Genomic DNA, 17,896 nt, shown 5'->3' on the forward strand with positions numbered 1-17,896 from the left:
CCTGTGAGGTTAGTGCCAGAATCTGTGTACAAACACAGACGGTGTCCAGGTGATCTCTGAATGAGATGTTAAGACTCAAACTAGGATATCAGCCATGAGGAGGGGGAGAGAGGAAGGAATTTGAGAAATTTTCAGCAGGTAAAAATGACTGAGTTTGGTAAATGATTGCATAGTTAGGGGAAGGGGGTTGGAGTTCAGAAATACTCCTGGGTGTCCCCCATTAATTGGGATGTGGAATACAAGAGAAAAAGTAGGTCTGGAATATATAGTCAACACTTGAACAATATGGGTTTGAACTGCATGGGTCCACTTATACACAGAATTTTTTCAATAGTAAACACCACAGCAGTACTATACAGTTCATGGTTGGTTGAATCAGGGATGCAGAGGGCCAACTATAATGTATATTCAGATTGTCAATTGCCAAAGGGCCAATGGCACCCCTAAAGTCTGAGTTGTTCAAGGGTCAACTGTATAATTGGTTCAAAATCTCACAGGAAGTTGGTGGCAGAGCTGGCAATTGAATCCAGCTCTCATAGGAAAGTGTTCTTTCCATTTTTCTACTTTATTCTTCAACCTCTATCCTCTGGAGCCAGGAAAAACAATCTCCTGAAGTCATTGGACCCACCGATTGGTCTTCCCCTTCTCTATTCACCAAGTCATGAGAGCCCAGAGATGAAATTGATCCAGTGGTGGCATCTTGCTCCTGGAGGGCCTAGTTTGATGAGGGTGTGCTAAGGGGTGGGCAGATGGGGCCACCACAAACCCCAGCCCTGCTCTCACTAATGCTGGGGGGGTCCAGGAGGACCAAATAAGGAGGCTGAACTGACCTGCTTGTGAAATCGCTTCAGTTGTGTCCAACTCTCCGTGACCTTGTGGACCATAGCCTGCCAGTCTCCTCTATCCGTGGGATTTTCCAGGCAATGACACTGGAGTGGGTTGCCACGCCCTCTTCCAGGGGATCTTCCCGACCCAAGGATTGAACCCATGTCTGTTATGTCTCCTGAATCAGGAGGGAGGGTTCTTTACCACTAATGCCACCTGGGAAGCCCCACCAAGGAAGGCAAGGCCAAGGCCAATTGTGTGAAAAGTTGGGAGAGCTACCTTTTATAAATAGTCTGATCAGATCATCTTGGGTGAGACAGAACTTACGACTCTTGTGCCTACAGCCAAGAGGAGCCAGACTTGGTGATATCAGTCTTTTAACAGGTATTTGCTTATGAATGAAAATGCCTCATTTCTCTCCTCTCAAACTTTCTGGCACCCTGTGTTTCTAAAGAAACCCCCTGCTTCAGCCTGAGTGTTCAACTCCTTTTCTCTTATTCTGTTGCTATCTGCCCACCACTGCCTACCTAGGCTCCTCAGAACCTGCCTCCATCTGTTCACCAGCCTCAGGAAGGTCTGCCTTCTCCCTGCAGTGCCCAGACACTCCTCACTGTATCGCCCAGGCTCTTTAAGCTGCCTGCCCCACCCAAGCCATTCTTCACCAGCAGGCCATGTTGTGTAGCACATGACTCCAGCCCTGGCGTCAGCTGTTTGGACTAGGTTGGTCTGTGGGAAAGAGAAGTAATAGTAGCAGCAGCCTGTAAATGCCAGCCAACCAGGGTCAACCTGGTCCCTCTCTCTGGAATTTGAGCTGTTTATGCAGGGAGAAGTGGACTTTCGATAAAGTACATCATCGAAGAGTTGCAGGGAGTAAGGAAATAAAATGGCTGAGTCACTTGTAGTGGCTGGGGTCCAGAGGATGGACCAATTTCTTCTCTGGTTGCTGAGGAGGAATCAGAGCCTCTTCTGGTGTGTGGGTGGAGTTGCTATTGTATTGGGTTGGCCAAAATGTTTGGGGTTTTATGTATAATGGGGAACCCAATTAGAACCCAACTGGCCAAACCAATGTTTCAAAAGCAGCTCAAGTACCACAAGACCAAGTAAGATTTCCAAGCGCCTATTCCACATGCATCCCTACTATCTTGTCCCTCCTTTACTTGAGGGTTTCTCTGTTCTTTACATTCAGAGGCATCCACCACTGACCCCCACTGCCCTCCTCCCCGCAGTCAGATGGCCCCGTCTGAACTGTTATCTTCTGGGAATCTTTCTGGCTATAGTTTGACTTCTACTGTTCTTCACTGAGTGTCAGAGACTTGATGTATTTTATGTTTTTCTTTAAATCATTTATTATTTTTGGCTGCACTGGGTCTTTGTTGATATCCATGAGCTTTCTCTAGTTGCGCAAGCTGGGACTGCTCTCTAGTTGCGGTGTGTGTACTTTTCCTTGTGGTGGCTTCTCTTGTTGCAGAGCATAGATTCTAGGGTTCTCCGGCTTCAGTAACTGTGACGCATGAGCTTAGCTGATCTCCAGCATGTGGGATCTTCCCAGAACCAGGGACAGAACCCATGTCCCCTGCATTGGTAAATGAATTCTTCACCACTGGACCACCAGGGAAGTTCGATATATTTTATATCGTTCCTTCTCTGGTCAGGAGTCTCAGAGACATTAAACAGTTTACAGGGAATTCAAACCCAGAACTTTTTTTCACCAGAGCTGTCCTCTTACCTTCAAGCCATATTCTCTTTCCTTTCTGAGCCCTGGAATACTCGTCTCACTCTCCACGGATTTTAAAAATTTCCTCTAATTCTCCTCCCAGCATAGAAACTGTCTGGCATAGCTAAATAATTGTTTCATAGATCTTGTCTTTGTAACAGAATTCCAAACTTCTATTCCTTGTTTGTTTCTACTGCAGTGTCACACACAAAATAAGTGGGAGAAAAGAAAACTGAGCATGTTTCCTCAGCGTGTGCCTCTAGCTCAGTGCCTGGCACGTGGCAGATGGTCAGGGTGAGGATTGTAGTGTGGACAAGGCCTAGGTAGGTTTCCCCACTGATGGTGGTGTCACATTGAAAGGTCATTGGTGTGGTTTAGTGGAAAGACATTGGACTGGAGCCAGATGGCATGGGTGTAAATTCCAATTCTACTTCATGCTGTATAATCATACTTAACATCTCTGAGCCTGCTTTGTCAGATATAAAATGGGGATTAAGTAACGTGCTTCCCAGGATTGTTCTGAGGATCTGGTGGCAGCACAGGTAGTGAAAGGAGCCCCCACCACAGTAATGCTGGCTCGTTCACACAGCGCCTTTAATTCATAGGGAGTCTAACAGGACCAAGTTCACGGGCAGCTAAGGCAGCTTGTAAACATTCTTACTTTCTAATCCTATCCTTGACTTCTTTCTACCTCAATGACTTTTGGTGTCTGTCAACAAATAATCTTGCTTGAATTTTTAGCACTGCTGGGCAAACAGCAGTTTAAAAACTGTTCCTTTTGTTTTTGTTTTTTAATTTGCTAGTAAACCAAAGTTATTGGACCTATTTTTCCATTAAAGATTTGGGGAGAAGGTTAGCCCCAGGCACAGAGCATTAATGCTATTTCCCTTGTTTGTTATATAACAGGACTCATCTCCACTTTTAATTGAAATGAAACTCTAATTGTGACAGAATTGGCTTATAGCCAGGGTGGTATAACTGGGAGCTTTGGGGTCACATGGGTCTGGGTTTGAATTCTGTCTTCACCACTGACACCCTTGGACAAGATGCAAATCTCTCTGAATCTCTTTTTGCTCAGTGTGAAAGGGGGCTATCACTCCTCACTGAGTTGGTAGAAGGACCAAATGCTAAATGTACAGTGCCTGGCATATTGGAAAGATAATAAATGCTAGTGCTGTTTCTAGAAACCATTTCTTAAAACTCGAGGACTTTGCTGGAAACCATTTAAAATAATTACATGGCATCTTGGAGTGGCATTGAGTCCACTTTGCATTTGAACTACTAGTAGATCAAACTGGACTTGCGTAGGGAGGACTTCTGGTAATTAACCCGGGATCGGGTGATTTTGAGCTAATTTTTATTCTGCCATGGAAGCCCAAAACGATGAGACTGGAGAAATGCTATTCCTTTAATTGAAGGAACACTTTTATGTTCTCAGGTCTATTTTAATCTTAAGTGCCGATTATGCATCATTCTCTCCTGTTAACAGACACTTCTGTAAGTGATCTGCACAGAGAGAAATATGATTCTAACATAAATACTGTACCATGAGAAATTATCTTATTACCTAATATGCCAAAAAGCTAATAAGATAAAGGAACAGTTCGAGTCATTTTTGGACAATATTAAAATTTGATTTTAGCTCATGGAAATAAAATGTAATTTCCTTTTATTATTCTCTTTTACAGGTAGAACAAAGGCAGTGAAGGGTGTAAGGATATTATATAGCTGTGTTCCGTGAGCTCTTGTTAAGGCTGTGGAATGGATCCAGGAAGGATGGCCTCGATGGCTCTTCCATTTAGAAATTACACTGTGGCTGTTAATGCTGTCTTATCAGATCTGATTTTTGAATTTGCAGATGAAAGTAGAAAACCCCATTTCCTATTTAACTGTACAAATGTTTGCCTCTGTGTGTTTGCATGCATATGTCTGTTAGGGAGCAAATGCATAGTGCCTACAGAAAGTCAGGACAAACAATTTCAAGAACTGGGAGTTTCCTGAATCACCTATGGTAAAAGGTGGTTTAGTGTTGAACTCTGACAAGGATAAAGTAGCCAGACCCAAACATTGACTAGGCAGGGGACTCAGGAGGCTTTGTGAGTTTCAAATATGCTTTCAAATATTATCCTTTGGGATTCAAATGTTTTATTTACAAATGAACAAGTAATGATGGATTTTGATGAAAGAAGTTTAAACAGTACCCTCGTTGATAAAAACTGCTGGCTGAAACTATTGTTTGGTTGTGTTTGATCTTTGGTAGCAGATGTAAGTAGTTTTGCTGATGGTGGTGATGAGGTGGGCTGGTTATGGACACAAGCATGTGGTTTTTTTTGCCTTCTCTTCCTCTGACTTTGACAGAAGTAATACTAAGTAAATGCCTTCAGCCTTCTCTGGAATGCAATTTTTCATCCAAGCAAAACATAACGTACCTAGGGCCTGAAAGAAATTTAATAATCTCTGCATTCTTGTGATTTGTTAAACCTTTCCAACAAACACCTAGAGAAACTATACAATGTTTGCCTGGAGATTTGAGGTAACAGGCTTACACTTGCAGTGAGATGGATTTTTTATTAGATGTTAGGCAGACATGTTGTGCTGATGGTGGGAAGCATTGCTGAGAGGGTGTAGTAGAATGCCCTTCTATGGATATTTTATAGATCTATTTAAACACCTACAGACATTTGTGAAACTTTTAGGATAGATCTGTTGGAGGTTGGGGAATGAACTGTTTGAGCTGGTAAGATTCCATCAACTTCCAATATTCCAAAATAATGTATCCATTTGTTTAAAGTGCACTAAAATGACAACTTTAAGGAGCAGGGGAGGTGATGCTTGGTGATAACTATCATAGGCTTTGCAGCAACATTTTTGGACCCTAGACACACATTTGTGAAGCTCTGTTATTCCTGGGGGGCAGTGATGAGTTTGAATGCCTGTTTTTCTTCAGAAACGGAACATAGGGTCTTTTCTTTAAGATAAAACTAAAGGAAGAAACTTTAAGTATGTGGAGTTCAGGCTGACTTAGAGTTTTAATATTTAGTGTGGTTAATTAAATCCCATTCTTTGCCCTGAATTTAATTATCCTAACCACTGAAGTAATTTAATATAATAATAAAAAAGGAGGTAATGAGAAACCGAGGATAATCTTGACTACTCCTTCCTCTGGATCAGTGGGGGCATCTCTTCTTCCTGTGTCAGCTTGTAGACGGTGATGTGACGTTTTACGGAGTATTATGAATTTTCAATTAATGAGAAGATGAAAAAGAAAGACAGTAGATCATCAGTGAATGATCATAACAGGAAATCACTAAAAAGCTCATCTGTAAAGTTCAGATCATATTTTAATATGACTTCATGATATTTTAGGTAGTCTTTTCCCCTAGGCTGAGCTTAAATCATGTACTTTATACACAGTATGAAAAAGTCTTTGTTTAGGGTTTCTATTTAAAGGTAAGAAAGTCAGATATTTGCCACTTCTAAGCAAAAATGAATTTAAATAAAGAGGTGATCTTTCTTGTCACTTACAGTAGAGATGGTCTGTTTCCTTACTATTGATCAAGCTCTGCCATCTCAAAACTGAAGTGTGGTGCAGTTCTATCAGACTTGGATTCAAGTTCCAACTGGAGGACTTTGATGGTGGTCCAGTGGCTACAACTCTGTGCTCGCAATGCAGGGGCTTTGGGTTCGACCCCTGATCAGGGAACTAGATCCCACATGTCACAACTAAGACCTGGTACAGCCAAATAAATTATATATATATAAATCCCAGCTGGAAATTTGCTAGCCATTTCAAGTTTTACTTAATCTCACTGACCTCAGTCTTGCCATCTGTGAAGTGAGGATGGTGCTATCTCCTTCTCCCAGATCGCTGTGGGGCCAAGGGAGGGAACACAGAGGGCAGCACACAGCCTGTCTGACACATAATAGGTGGCCTGTAGATAGTGACTCCCTTTCTTCTGCACAAGTCACAAGTATGCTTATAAATGAATGACAGACGCTAATGGATCATAAAACCAAACATAATGCCAAATGTGTTGGCTTGTTATCAACCAGCACAGTGCTTCTGACACTTGACCAGTGATTCAGTTGGGGATCTGGTTAAATATAGATTTGCATACAGCCGGAGACACTGCATTTAACAAGCTCCCAGATGACGCTTATACTGCGGGTTAAAGACCACACCTTATAGTAGTGTGGGACTAGGGCAATGACTTTTGAATACTGAATTGACTTTGAGAGACTTGGCTAAGTTGCAAAACAGAATTTTACTCTGCCTTTTTCGTTTAATGGTAAAAATATTGGGGAAATCTGAAGATGTTACCAAAAAAAAAAAAAAGTGTGAATAAACACATTTAAAAATCTGGGAAGCTCAAATCCATTCTACACACTTTCATTTATTGTCTGGACAGATAAAGTACAAATAATTAAAACACAACAAGATTAAGGAAAAAAAAAACATTTACAATACTTTCCCTCAGAAATCATCTAAACTAGCAAGATTAACATGAAGTCATTCATTATAACTAAAGTATACAACTGCCTGGTCCTAAGATTTTTTTTCCTTTTTTTTTCCCCCAAGAGTGAACACATTATAGAGAAGAGATGTTGGCATGCCTTTCCCACTAATGCTTAGCAAATGCATCAAAACTTTGCCAGCAAACTGCGTTCATTCATAGCAGGTGATATAAAAAGGTTTCCCTGAATGTTGAACGAGTGTTCTCTGAACTGAAATCTGGTGTTTTGTTTTGTTTTTTTTCTCAAAACCGAAACGAGGAAAAAAAATAGAAAAAAAATTTCAAGGAGGAGTCTATGGTGCAGCCCTGGTTTTCATTATCTGCCTACCACTACGACGACTACTACAAAGTTTGCCTCTTCAGTGTGAAAACAACAGTCTGTCTACATGCACTTAGTGGGTTCAGCATGGGAAAAAACGCACAAAATAAGCACAAGTTATAAATAACCATAACGTTTTATTACCATTAAGACTAAACTGGTATTGAAAAGATTGTATATAACAAGACAAGAAAAGCAATAGCAAATTTTAACTATCAACTAGATTATGCATAGCGAGTAACTGTTTCTATCACCCAGGGAAGAGCATGAACCCTTGTATTTTTTTGTTTCGTTTTTGTTTTAAATATATAACCGTACAAAGCACAAACGTCCTCAAGTGGTCAGTGCGCGGGACGTGGGAGAAGGCTCCCCCAGTCGTTTTGTTCCCTCAGCTCTGTTTTGTTTTCCCCAATCTGAATTACATTAAAAGAAAGACCCAGTTGTTTTTATTTTTCTACTGTGCAGTAAGAAAAAAATATTCACAACAAACATGACAATATATCAAACAATAGTTCTACACAAGTTACCTTGATACCTCTTTAACTGTCACTTAAATATCATAAGAAAACATTTTAAGACATATACAAACAAAACTAGCCAAGTGTTACAACTTATAATAAATTAACCCAAAGAAAAAATAACTTTATATATATATATTTATATTGTATATACACATACACACACAACAGAATGACACAATAATATGCTTCTTCCCATAGTTTAAGTAAACAAATACGTAGTCTAGCCAATCTAGCTATATTTGATCTCGGCCATAGGCATCATCACATCGGCGATTAAATAAATAAGTGTTTCAAGCAACATAAACAGTGTTTCAAATGTACCAACACAGCCCAATTCTATCAGCATGGGCTACAAAGTGAATTTGAAAATTCCTTAATGAATTTAAAGCAAATGTATCTTTTGTTTTCCTCTCCTAAACACATTACATTTAACTATGATACTAAGATATGTAAATAATTTCGTAGCACCTACTGCTCAAACTAAGGAAGTTTTAGATCGAAAGGAAAATTAATCTTTTTAGTTTTTGTTCTGCTGACATCCCATACTGATGACTTAAAGAAAAACTGTCTTTCAACTCATCTCCTTGCTTTTGGGTTTTGACTGTGGGGAACTGTGGTACCCTGGGTAGAACGAACACTCCTTTCCCCTAGTAATTAATAATTTTTTTATTATTATTACATGCTATGAAAAGATATGAAGATCATCTGTTTATAGCCCATCCTTCAAAAAACAGTCTACGAATCCAGTTTAAAACACACATCTTGATCTCTAAAAAGTTACCAGTGCAGTATGAACGCGACAAAGTTGTCAATTTCCCCTAAATTAGCCAGTCAAAATATTTTTTTCTCAAATCCAGATTCTCTTGTAAAAATTCTTTATATTTTATAAAAATAGATTTTTCTTGAAACCCATTTTCAGCAAAGAGACCACCTCTTTGGCAACAATGTTAATGTTATTAAATTGTTAATGTCATCAGGTATCCCCCTCGCCCCCATCCCCTAACAGAAGACTGTTTTAGTTCACATGATATAAAAGAAAAAAGGAAAAATAAAAAAATTTGCAAAAGTTTTTTAATTTTTGCAATTTTTATTATTCCTCTTTAATTTGTGTGGGGGTTTTTTTTTTTTTTTTGACCAATCTGATTGGATCAACATCTTGACAAAAAAAAAAATCTTTTATTTTCTCTCTTTGAATCCCATTACTTTGTAAAAATTGTTTTATTTTTATTATTATTTTTTTTTGTCTTTTGTTTTTCTTCTTCAAATGAGCGAATGGTCATCTTAAAAAGATCCACCTTCAAGGAAGGTAGTAAAGTTAGCTGGCTGGGTAAAAATCCCTGCACGTCGCTATCTATGTATATATAGTCAACAACGACAGCTATGAAAGAACATTCAATGCATCAAAGGTATTTTTTTGTGTTTTTTTTCTTTTTTTCTAAGCATTATAAAATCCTTTCCTGGTACACCTCAGGATAATCCAATGTTTTAATACTTAGGCAACACTGGCTTATAAAGTCCATGGTTGAATATAAGCCTTGAAAAGTTTGTTTCTCTCTCTTTTGTGTGTGTGTGTGTGTGTGTGTGTGCGCGCGTGTGTTTTGTTCGTATATATTTATATATATAATTTAATAAGTAAGGATGGGAAATTCAGGACTTGTGAGCTTTGTTGGTTTTAAAGGAGACTTGCAACACTCGGTCTCCCAGGCGGTACCCGTTGAGGCTGGCAATGGCCATGGCTGCCTCATCATAGTTGGTCATGGTGACAAAGCCGAATCCCTTGCACTTGTTGGTGTTGAAGTCGCGGATGACCTTGACGTTGTTCACTGCGCCAAAGGGGCCAAAGAGCTGCCAGAGGACACTCTCGTCAGAATCAGGGGACAGGTTGTAGACAAAGATGCACCAGCCGGTTCCTGTGTGACCAGGGATGTTCATTCCCACAAGGCTTGTCATCCCATCAATGGTGATTGGAGAGAACCTGGGGGGACAAGCAGAAGGGGGGACTGGTCCAGACATCAGTCTGACCGTGGATAACACACAGATGCACAGACAGAGACACGGGCAGAGGGCTGAGTGAGTGTTTGCAGGAGAGTCTTCAGGGTTTAAAAACCAAAATGCAAAAACTAATGTCTGTGGCATTTCTTCTCATGGGAACAGCTAGACTGGCTAAGGCATGTAAATGCCAAGAGAAAATCCTAGGTCAACTCCTAAAAACCAGGAAGAACTCTCAGAGCAAGGCTCTGTCACACTATCACAATGTATGTTCACTGGGTATCCCACCCTCCCTGCCCACAGCAGATACTGAGCCCTTCTTCACAGAAGGGGCCCTACCTCATCCATCCTTTCACTCTATTTATTTATTCAGTGGAGGCCATACAGGAATCTCACAGACATGACACATAGAAAACACTCAATAACTGTTTATTGATTGAATAGGTGGATAACACTGGTAGAGGTCAATGCTTGGGAAACTGTTTTTTTTTTTTTTTTAAGGAAGTTTAGGCGATGGCCCTAGAAGTGCTCAAGTCCACCATCTTTGCAGTCCCTTGACTTAACAATTGTTAAAGATCTCTTGACATTATTGAGGATGGAGATACATGAGAATGAACAGACATGACTTGTTATTAATCCAAAGGGCGGCTTATGTTTCACTTAGCATTTATTCAAGAGAGTTCCAAAAAAACCCCTGAGCAATAATAATAAAGGTGATCACTCCTTGATGCTATATTATCTGGAATTCATTTCTAAGCATCACAGGAGTGAGATTTCAAGTGGTTTGTGCATTTACATATCTTGAATCACTGTACATTAGAAAAGCAGGAAACTGTTATTTGTTCTATTATGACTACTTTTGTATTAGGCTTCAAAATCTTCGTAGTTTTCACATAATCTTGGAAAGAAAAACAATACTTCAGATACTATTCATTGTCTGATAAAATATGTATGTGATTCATGATGGATGCATCAGATGAAACAATTAGGTTACCAGTGCCTACAGCAGAAAAAATATTTGTTAACATTTTACTTATACCAAACTTATACAGTTATTTTGATTCTATACACTGATTAGTATTTGCTTTTCATTTGTTTTCTTTCTTCCTGAAAAGAGGGATAGAAGGAGAGGAAGCAAAAACTGGGGAAGAGAATGGATTAAGTGTCACTTAGGACTGTTTTAAAAATAAGCATATATCCATATATGCATAGGATTTGAAAGTCCTATGAAAGAATACTCTGTATCTAATTAGAATTTCAATAATCAAATGGATGCTGAAAATATGCTAAACATAACAACTCAACAGATATTATTTTCAGTATTATTCACTAAGTAAATCTTCCCTCTTACTTAAAAACAAATTAACAGGACAAAACCCAAATCATCATGGTACTAATTCTTAGAAGGGCAAATCCATGTGTAACTGTTATTTGCATAATTTCTGAAGACTGTCTTCTCAACTTTCTCTCCTCCAACTAAGTCAACTGACCTCTTTCAGTTTATAGGTAGAGAACAGCTAAATATTATAAAGCCAAAGTCAGGGGCTAGCAAAGAGGTTTCAAGTAGAGCCTCAACTTCAGATGGTAATGCTACCTGAGCACTTTGGTAGGAAGGGCTCTGGATCCAAATCTGGGCTTAGTAGGAAAAGAGAACGCTCTTATCAACTTGTGATGTTTAATTATGGGTGGGGAACTGGAGAAGATGGCAGCGTGTGTGCTGTCTTCCCTGACCTCATCTGTATATAAGCATCACTCTCTTCACAGTATCTCACTAAGTCCGAGAGGAGCAAAGGTATGGGACAGAGCTGGGAAAAATGTAAAATGTGTGGCAACAGGCAAGCTGTGTGCCAGATACATGGAGGTAATTCAGTCAATCTCATAGGGGCTGGGATTGCAATTCGAGAGGCTGGTGCCTTGAGAGTGAAGTCTGCAGTCAAGTTACTTCCTCTACTGTGTGCCAGTTTCCAGAGCAGGGTACTGGGCTGGCCAAAAAGTATGTGTGGGCTTTTCCATAAGATGTTATAGAAAAACTCAAGCAAAGTTTTTGGGCAACCCAATACTTACCCTGCACAGCCAAGTGGTAAAAGACTCGCCTCATATGGGGAGTATGACTCCGACTACTCATGACCACACTTTTCTCCCTTGACAGTAGGAAGGGGAATTAAAGTGTGCAGCTCTGCGGAGCAGGATGAGAAAGATGCGATGTCCCTGGCAGCTCAATGGGGCTTATCAAAAGTGCACGTGGGAATCTCATGGACACAGTGACATACAGCACCCAATTTGCAGATTCAGTTTTCAGACTAGGTCTGGAACACCCCTGTGACTACATTTGGAAAGTCCCCCAAACTTTGACTCTGTTTGAACCCTCGATCCCACAAAAAAGGTTTTAAATAAAAGAAACAGCAAGTTTAAAACATACATACACATATAACCAAGGGAGGACTGATAATTACTGCTAAAACCTGTAACAAAAGAAACCTCTGGTTGAGGTGCACACAGATACACTTCATTCTCAGGCTGTGCCCTGAAATGAACACTGAGGTGGGGGCAGGAGTCATAAGGTCACCCACGCCTTTATTCATGCCTTGGCCAGGGCTGGTAGTCCAAAATCTAATTTTTCCACTGGCAATCATAAGATTGTCAACCATGATTAGCAAAATGTTCTAATTTTGATTTGCTGGAATCTGCCCTCTTAACTGAATCTTGGCATCGCTAATGCAAAACAGTTGCCTTGCAAGTTTACAAAATCAGCTGGCAAAGAGTCACAGCCTTCCCTCTTAAGGGCGCTGTTCGAGGAGCAGATTATCAAGGGCTTGGTAGCTGTGGCACCTGAACCGTAAGAGAAGCCCACCTGCAAATAAAAGAAAAAGTGAAACACACAAACACACTTGTGTGCCCTAAAAGAAACAAAATCAACTGAGGTCTGAAAGTAAAAAAGAATCTGACATGCTGGTGGAAGAAAAAGGAAGAATTAAAAAAAAAAAGTAAAGTTAGTGAATTAAAAAAAAAAAATTCTAGCCCCAGTCTGTGCCAACACGGACATCTGGCAATCTGTGGAGTTTTAATTACCTCTTTACGCCATAGGCCATATTAAGCAAATTGTCCAGCCTGCAAAGAGAAGGAGGGTCTCTGGGTTAATGCCTCACAGATGGCAAGATCGCTCAATGGAACTATTAATAAGAATGCTCCATTTTCAAAGAAGAAAAGCTCAAAAACTTTACCCGGTGCTCAGGAGCCTATCCATTGGTAGTTTCCCCTTTTCCTACCTAAGGTAATTCATGTTGAGGTCAATGCTAGAGTTCAAAGCAAGTGTCTAAATGAACCTTCTTTTCTTTCAAGGTCTAAATTAATCTCACTCCCCCCATCTCTTAGAACATGTGTGGATATTATTTATGTTGTGTGTGAAATTTTTTAAAAAGGGACCGATGGCTTCGTATGTTGTTCACCTTTTATTGTAATGAAATTTATTAAAGGTCTCTGTTACGGATTAACAATACATACACACACATCATGCATATCAGAATGGATCTTTCCTATTAGCCTGGCTACGTTAACTAAATCTTCTTACCACACACATTTTTGGGCAGGAGGGAGTTTGAGGGTTCAGACTTTTAAAAAAAAAAATCAGCTTACTATTTACAACCTGAAAACACCTCCCAGCAAATTGCCATTTTGTTATAATCTCCTTCATGTTCAGTATCTTACTCAGGGACAAGCTTTTCACATCATGGGGCAGTAGTAACCATAGTTTCCACCATTAGAAGCCTGCTGGAAAGGCTTTTTACATAAATACTGCATGCGCTCTCACACAAAATAAAAATTAGATGACTTGGACTCTTCATGAAATCATTAACCGTTTCATATTCAGGGGGCATGGGAGGACACTTGGAGGCTGATTTTTCTCCTCTTTATGGCCAGATGGAAGGGCCTACTACCCATATGATGTTTGAAGAAGAGAAAGACCCTTTCATTAAAGGGAAGTCAGGGCATGGATCAACTAAAATAATTATTTAGAATTATTATGGGTAGGTTAAGAATATTCTTATCTCTTGCACAGTAGAGATTGGTTAATGTCAGATTGCCTTCCTGGAGAGATATCTGCCTTTCAGAAATGTCCCAGGAGAAGGAGAACGTCCCACTGCACCTGGAGCTTCCTAGGGGTTGGGTACATCAGGGAAACGCTAATAAGGCTTGGAAAAAGTCTTCCTCCTTGCCTTCCCAAAGTCTACTGACTTAATGTCAGAGTGAAGTTAACATAGAAGAGAGGATCCCCCCCACCCAACCCAATAGAAGCACCGGCCAGAGAAAGAGGAGAGCAGACCAGACCACTCCCTTTGGTAAGGACATGCCTTCTGGGCTACTCTTTTCTTTGACTTCATTAAAAGTCACTGCTTTAGCCTTAAGTCTAAACTGCTGAATGGAGTCCCTTATCTGTGATGAACTCTTGTTGAAACTGAACCTTCTTATCTGCTTAAATGTAGAAATTTGTTTCAATCAAAGAATCTGAAGTTTAATCACAATCATGTGCTAGTTTGAAAGGGGGCTTAGAAGAGCATCTGGCCCAGTCATCACATTTTACAGCAGTGGAAACTGAAGTTCAGGGGGAGTGTCCCACAGTGGTTCCAGGGGGCAGATGTCCTCACTCAGCCACATCCTTCAGGGCCAAGGGCTTCCCTGGCTCCTGCCCAGCTCTGTACTCCTGTAGCAGGGCTGTTGCCCTGGGGTACACCTACCTGAACCTCTGAGCCTGGTGGTGAAGTGGGCCAGGGTAGCGCCGGTTGGGGGACTGGTAGAGCTGGGAGAGCAGGGCCTGGCTGGACTTCTGGCTGGGGTTGTTGGCAAACTTCACAGTAATCGGTTCTGTAGCACCGCTGGGCTTCTGGCCATTCAGACCTTTGATTGCTTCTTCTGCCTCAATCCTCTTATCAAATCGGATGAATCCCACCCCTCTGGACACTCCTGGGGAAAGAGAAAGAGCCTCTGTAAACAGTGAACAAACCAAACTGGTAAAGATCCCCAGGAAGATATGGGCTGAGTCCCAACAATGTTTCTTGGGGAATCAGCCCACTTGTGGGGCTAGGGCTGAGCCTGGCTTCCTGAATCTCTCTCACCCATCAAAATGCATCTGCCTGCCTTTTTGCCGTCATGGCTCTGGGCTGGCAATTCCTGCCCACAGAACACAGGCATATTTCACATCTGTCCCTTCCTGCCTTCCTCCACCACCCTGCTCAGCCCTCAAGCCTCCCTTTAGCTGCTGTAACTGACCATCCGCAGTCCAGTCTGTAGCCCCTCAATGTGTCCTCCATACCTGGCAACTAAATAATCCATTTGAAAGCAAACTCTAACCATATGATACCCTTTAAAAACACCTTTTATACCTTTTTGTACCTTTTCTGTTTTTTACCCTGTGAATATACCTGTTCCTCATTGTTCCCTACTCCAAAGGCAGAAAAAGAAATGAACAAAAGCCATAAAAACCCCGTCCATGGCTCCAGGTGGCATACAGAGGAATTCCAGACTTCTTGGCATGGCATTTAATGCCCCTGAGGATCTGGCCCCAACTCCCTGCTGAACCTCATGTAAGCCAAGCTAACTGCCAGATATTCCTTGAACAGGCTGTGTTCCTCCTTCACTCCGTGCCTTTGGGTATGTCCTATCATCTATTCTATGGGATATATCTTAGCCACCTAGAATGTTCTATCTCTCCTTCTCACCAGACAGCTTCAAGTCACCCTCTAAAACTCTGTTCAAACACCATCCCCTTGATGGAGACTTCCCTTCCATCAGTGCCTAGCAGGCACAGCACACCTTCTCCTGAACGCTCCTGGGGTGCTGGGCAGCTCTAGCTGGTACTCATCACACTTGTAAGGTCTTGTGAGGATCACACTTGTGGTCTTGTAAGGATGGGGCTGTGACACCTTCGTCCCTGACCTCTGGTGTCCCTCTGCATAGCATCTGGGGCAGAGCTACCTTCAGTGAGGTTTGTTGCAATAATCAGATGATAAACACATGCTAAATGACTCTCCTGGTGGCTCAGATGGTAAAGAATCTGCCTGCAATGCAGGAGACCCGGGTTGGATCCCTGGGTCAGAAAGATCCCTTGGAGAAGGGAATGGCAACTCACTCTAGTATTTTAGTCTGGAGAATTCCATGGACAGAGGAGCCTGGTGGGCTACAGTCCATGGGGTAACAAAAAGTCAGACATGACTGAGTGACTAACACTCTCACTTTCAAATGACTCTCAGGGGGTGTTTTTAATTAGAGTAGGTGAAAACCTTGTCATCAAAAACGCAACCTGGGTGCCTTTCTTACTGAGAGGCGGTGGCAGTTGCTTTTCTTTATGATAGCCCAAGTACCGCGGGATCCAATGCCGGGGTATCCCTGCACCGCTACTAACTGGACAGCTGTCCCACTTTGGACCTCTGTTCTCTTACCTGTGAAATGAGCCAATTTCAGTTCCCCTCTAACTCTACAGTGCTATCAGAGCAGCCAGAGCTATACACAGAGGTTCTTTTCACATGCAAAAGTAATGTTATTTGGTTGAGGGTTGAAAGGGACTTTGAAGGTCATTCAGCCCCACTCCCAGCCTAGTGGCTGAATCCTCGTTACAACTCTGCCAAGTAGCTTAGCTGCTGCTGGCACCATTCCCATAATGGAGTCCTTCTACTTCCCAGGATGGCCCATTTTAAATTTCAGCAGTTCATTGATAAAAAGTCTTTCTTCTAAGTCAAAAAGCTGCCTACTTACGACCCATATCCTTTCCCGTAAGTAACCATTACCCCTCTGCTCCTGCGGGTCACAGGGCACTGGCTGGTGACGCTGACCCAAGGGAAGGAAATAGCCTAGAAATACTTCACCTGTAACTTGATCAACCAAGATTCGTGAGGTGATGATACGGCCATATTGTGAGAAAAGCTGTTCCAGTTCCTTCTGGGTCATGGTTTTGGGAAGGCCGCTAACGTACAGGTTAGCATCCCTGATTGAGGCAGAGCTCGGACGGGCATATGAGACCTAGGAAAAGGCAAGAGGTGCTAAATGCATTACAGGCAACACCCTCCAAGTAGAGGCTGAGTCCACAACAGAGACGACAGCCCACGTCTATCACTCTAACTCACAGTGTCAGTTCAGATAAGTCTGTAGTTCAGATTTTTAGCTGTGCTTGTACTAGTAATGAGAACCAGGAGAACAGCAATAGAGGAACAAAAGGAGAGTGGATGATAACTTAAAACAAATGCACAGATAAGGGTCTCTAAGTGCAGAACAAAATAGCTACTGTATGGCAGCTGTTAAATGCAGAACAACCCACGCATGGAGTTCTGAAGATTTACCTCCAGGATGTGGGTGTATAGATGATTTACTGTATCCAACACATAATAATCTTTGAATAAACCAAAAAAAAAAAAAAAATTTTCCCATAAAATTCTGCTCTGCAGCTTTCTTTCCTTGCCACTCCCAACCCCCAGTCCCTTCTTGAACACATAAAAAGCGATCAGGTTCTCTGCAAGATTTTTTTTTTTTTTTTTTTTTTTTATGTCCCATCCTTTGTGTTGTTCCAATCTGTTCCCACAAGGTCTGCTCTCGCTGAATGACAAAGTGCTGGTGAAATGGGGCTGAATGAACATCTGCTTGTGAAACTAGATATGTGACCTTGTCATAGCATCTGCAAGAACCAGTTGCCTTCGAACTTGGAGGCGGAGCAGCTAAAACCACAATAAACAAAATGAGGTCACGATGGGAATGAGGGAGGAGAGGCCAGTGGAGAGAGATGCGAGCCTCTTTGATGGTTATAATAAGTTTGACTTTATAAATTTGTCCTCCCAGATCTCTCAACTGCTTTTTTTTTCTCCCCAAAAAGCTAACACAGAAGTGTAAACAGATCTGAAATTCCATCTGCAAGAAGCCAAATCTGTAGCAGTACACATAAGCAAAGCAAACCCCAGCAGTCATTAATTTTAGACTTTCATTTACTTATTTATTTATTTTTTTAAGAAAACAACATCAGACATTTGAAATA

General features: G+C 41.3%; 1 protein-coding gene across 6 annotated transcripts in view; it reads right to left on the minus strand.

Moving 5' to 3' along the window:
* Positions 1-6,913: 6,913 nt before the first annotated feature.
* The window catches only part of ELAVL4 (ELAV like RNA binding protein 4), an 88,523-nt gene continuing 77,540 nt past the window's right edge, over positions 6,914-17,896 (minus strand). For 2 of the 6 annotated variants that reach the window (XM_043878393.1, XM_043878392.1), the window contains exons 4-7: positions 16,740-16,893; positions 14,616-14,841; positions 12,952-12,990; positions 6,914-9,868 (exon numbers count right to left, since the gene is read on the minus strand). In XM_043878393.1, the coding sequence (XP_043734328.1) occupies positions 9,541-9,868; positions 12,952-12,990; positions 14,616-14,841; positions 16,740-16,893 (747 nt within the window). In that variant the 3' untranslated portion in view covers positions 6,914-9,540. The other 4 variants (XM_043878391.1, XM_043878390.1, XM_043878394.1 and 1 more) reach the window with 3 other exon arrangements.

The sequence above is a fragment of the Cervus elaphus genome, chromosome 20 (genome assembly GCF_910594005.1).
Source record: "Cervus elaphus chromosome 20, mCerEla1.1, whole genome shotgun sequence".
Lineage (NCBI taxonomy): Eukaryota > Metazoa > Chordata > Mammalia > Artiodactyla > Cervidae > Cervus > Cervus elaphus.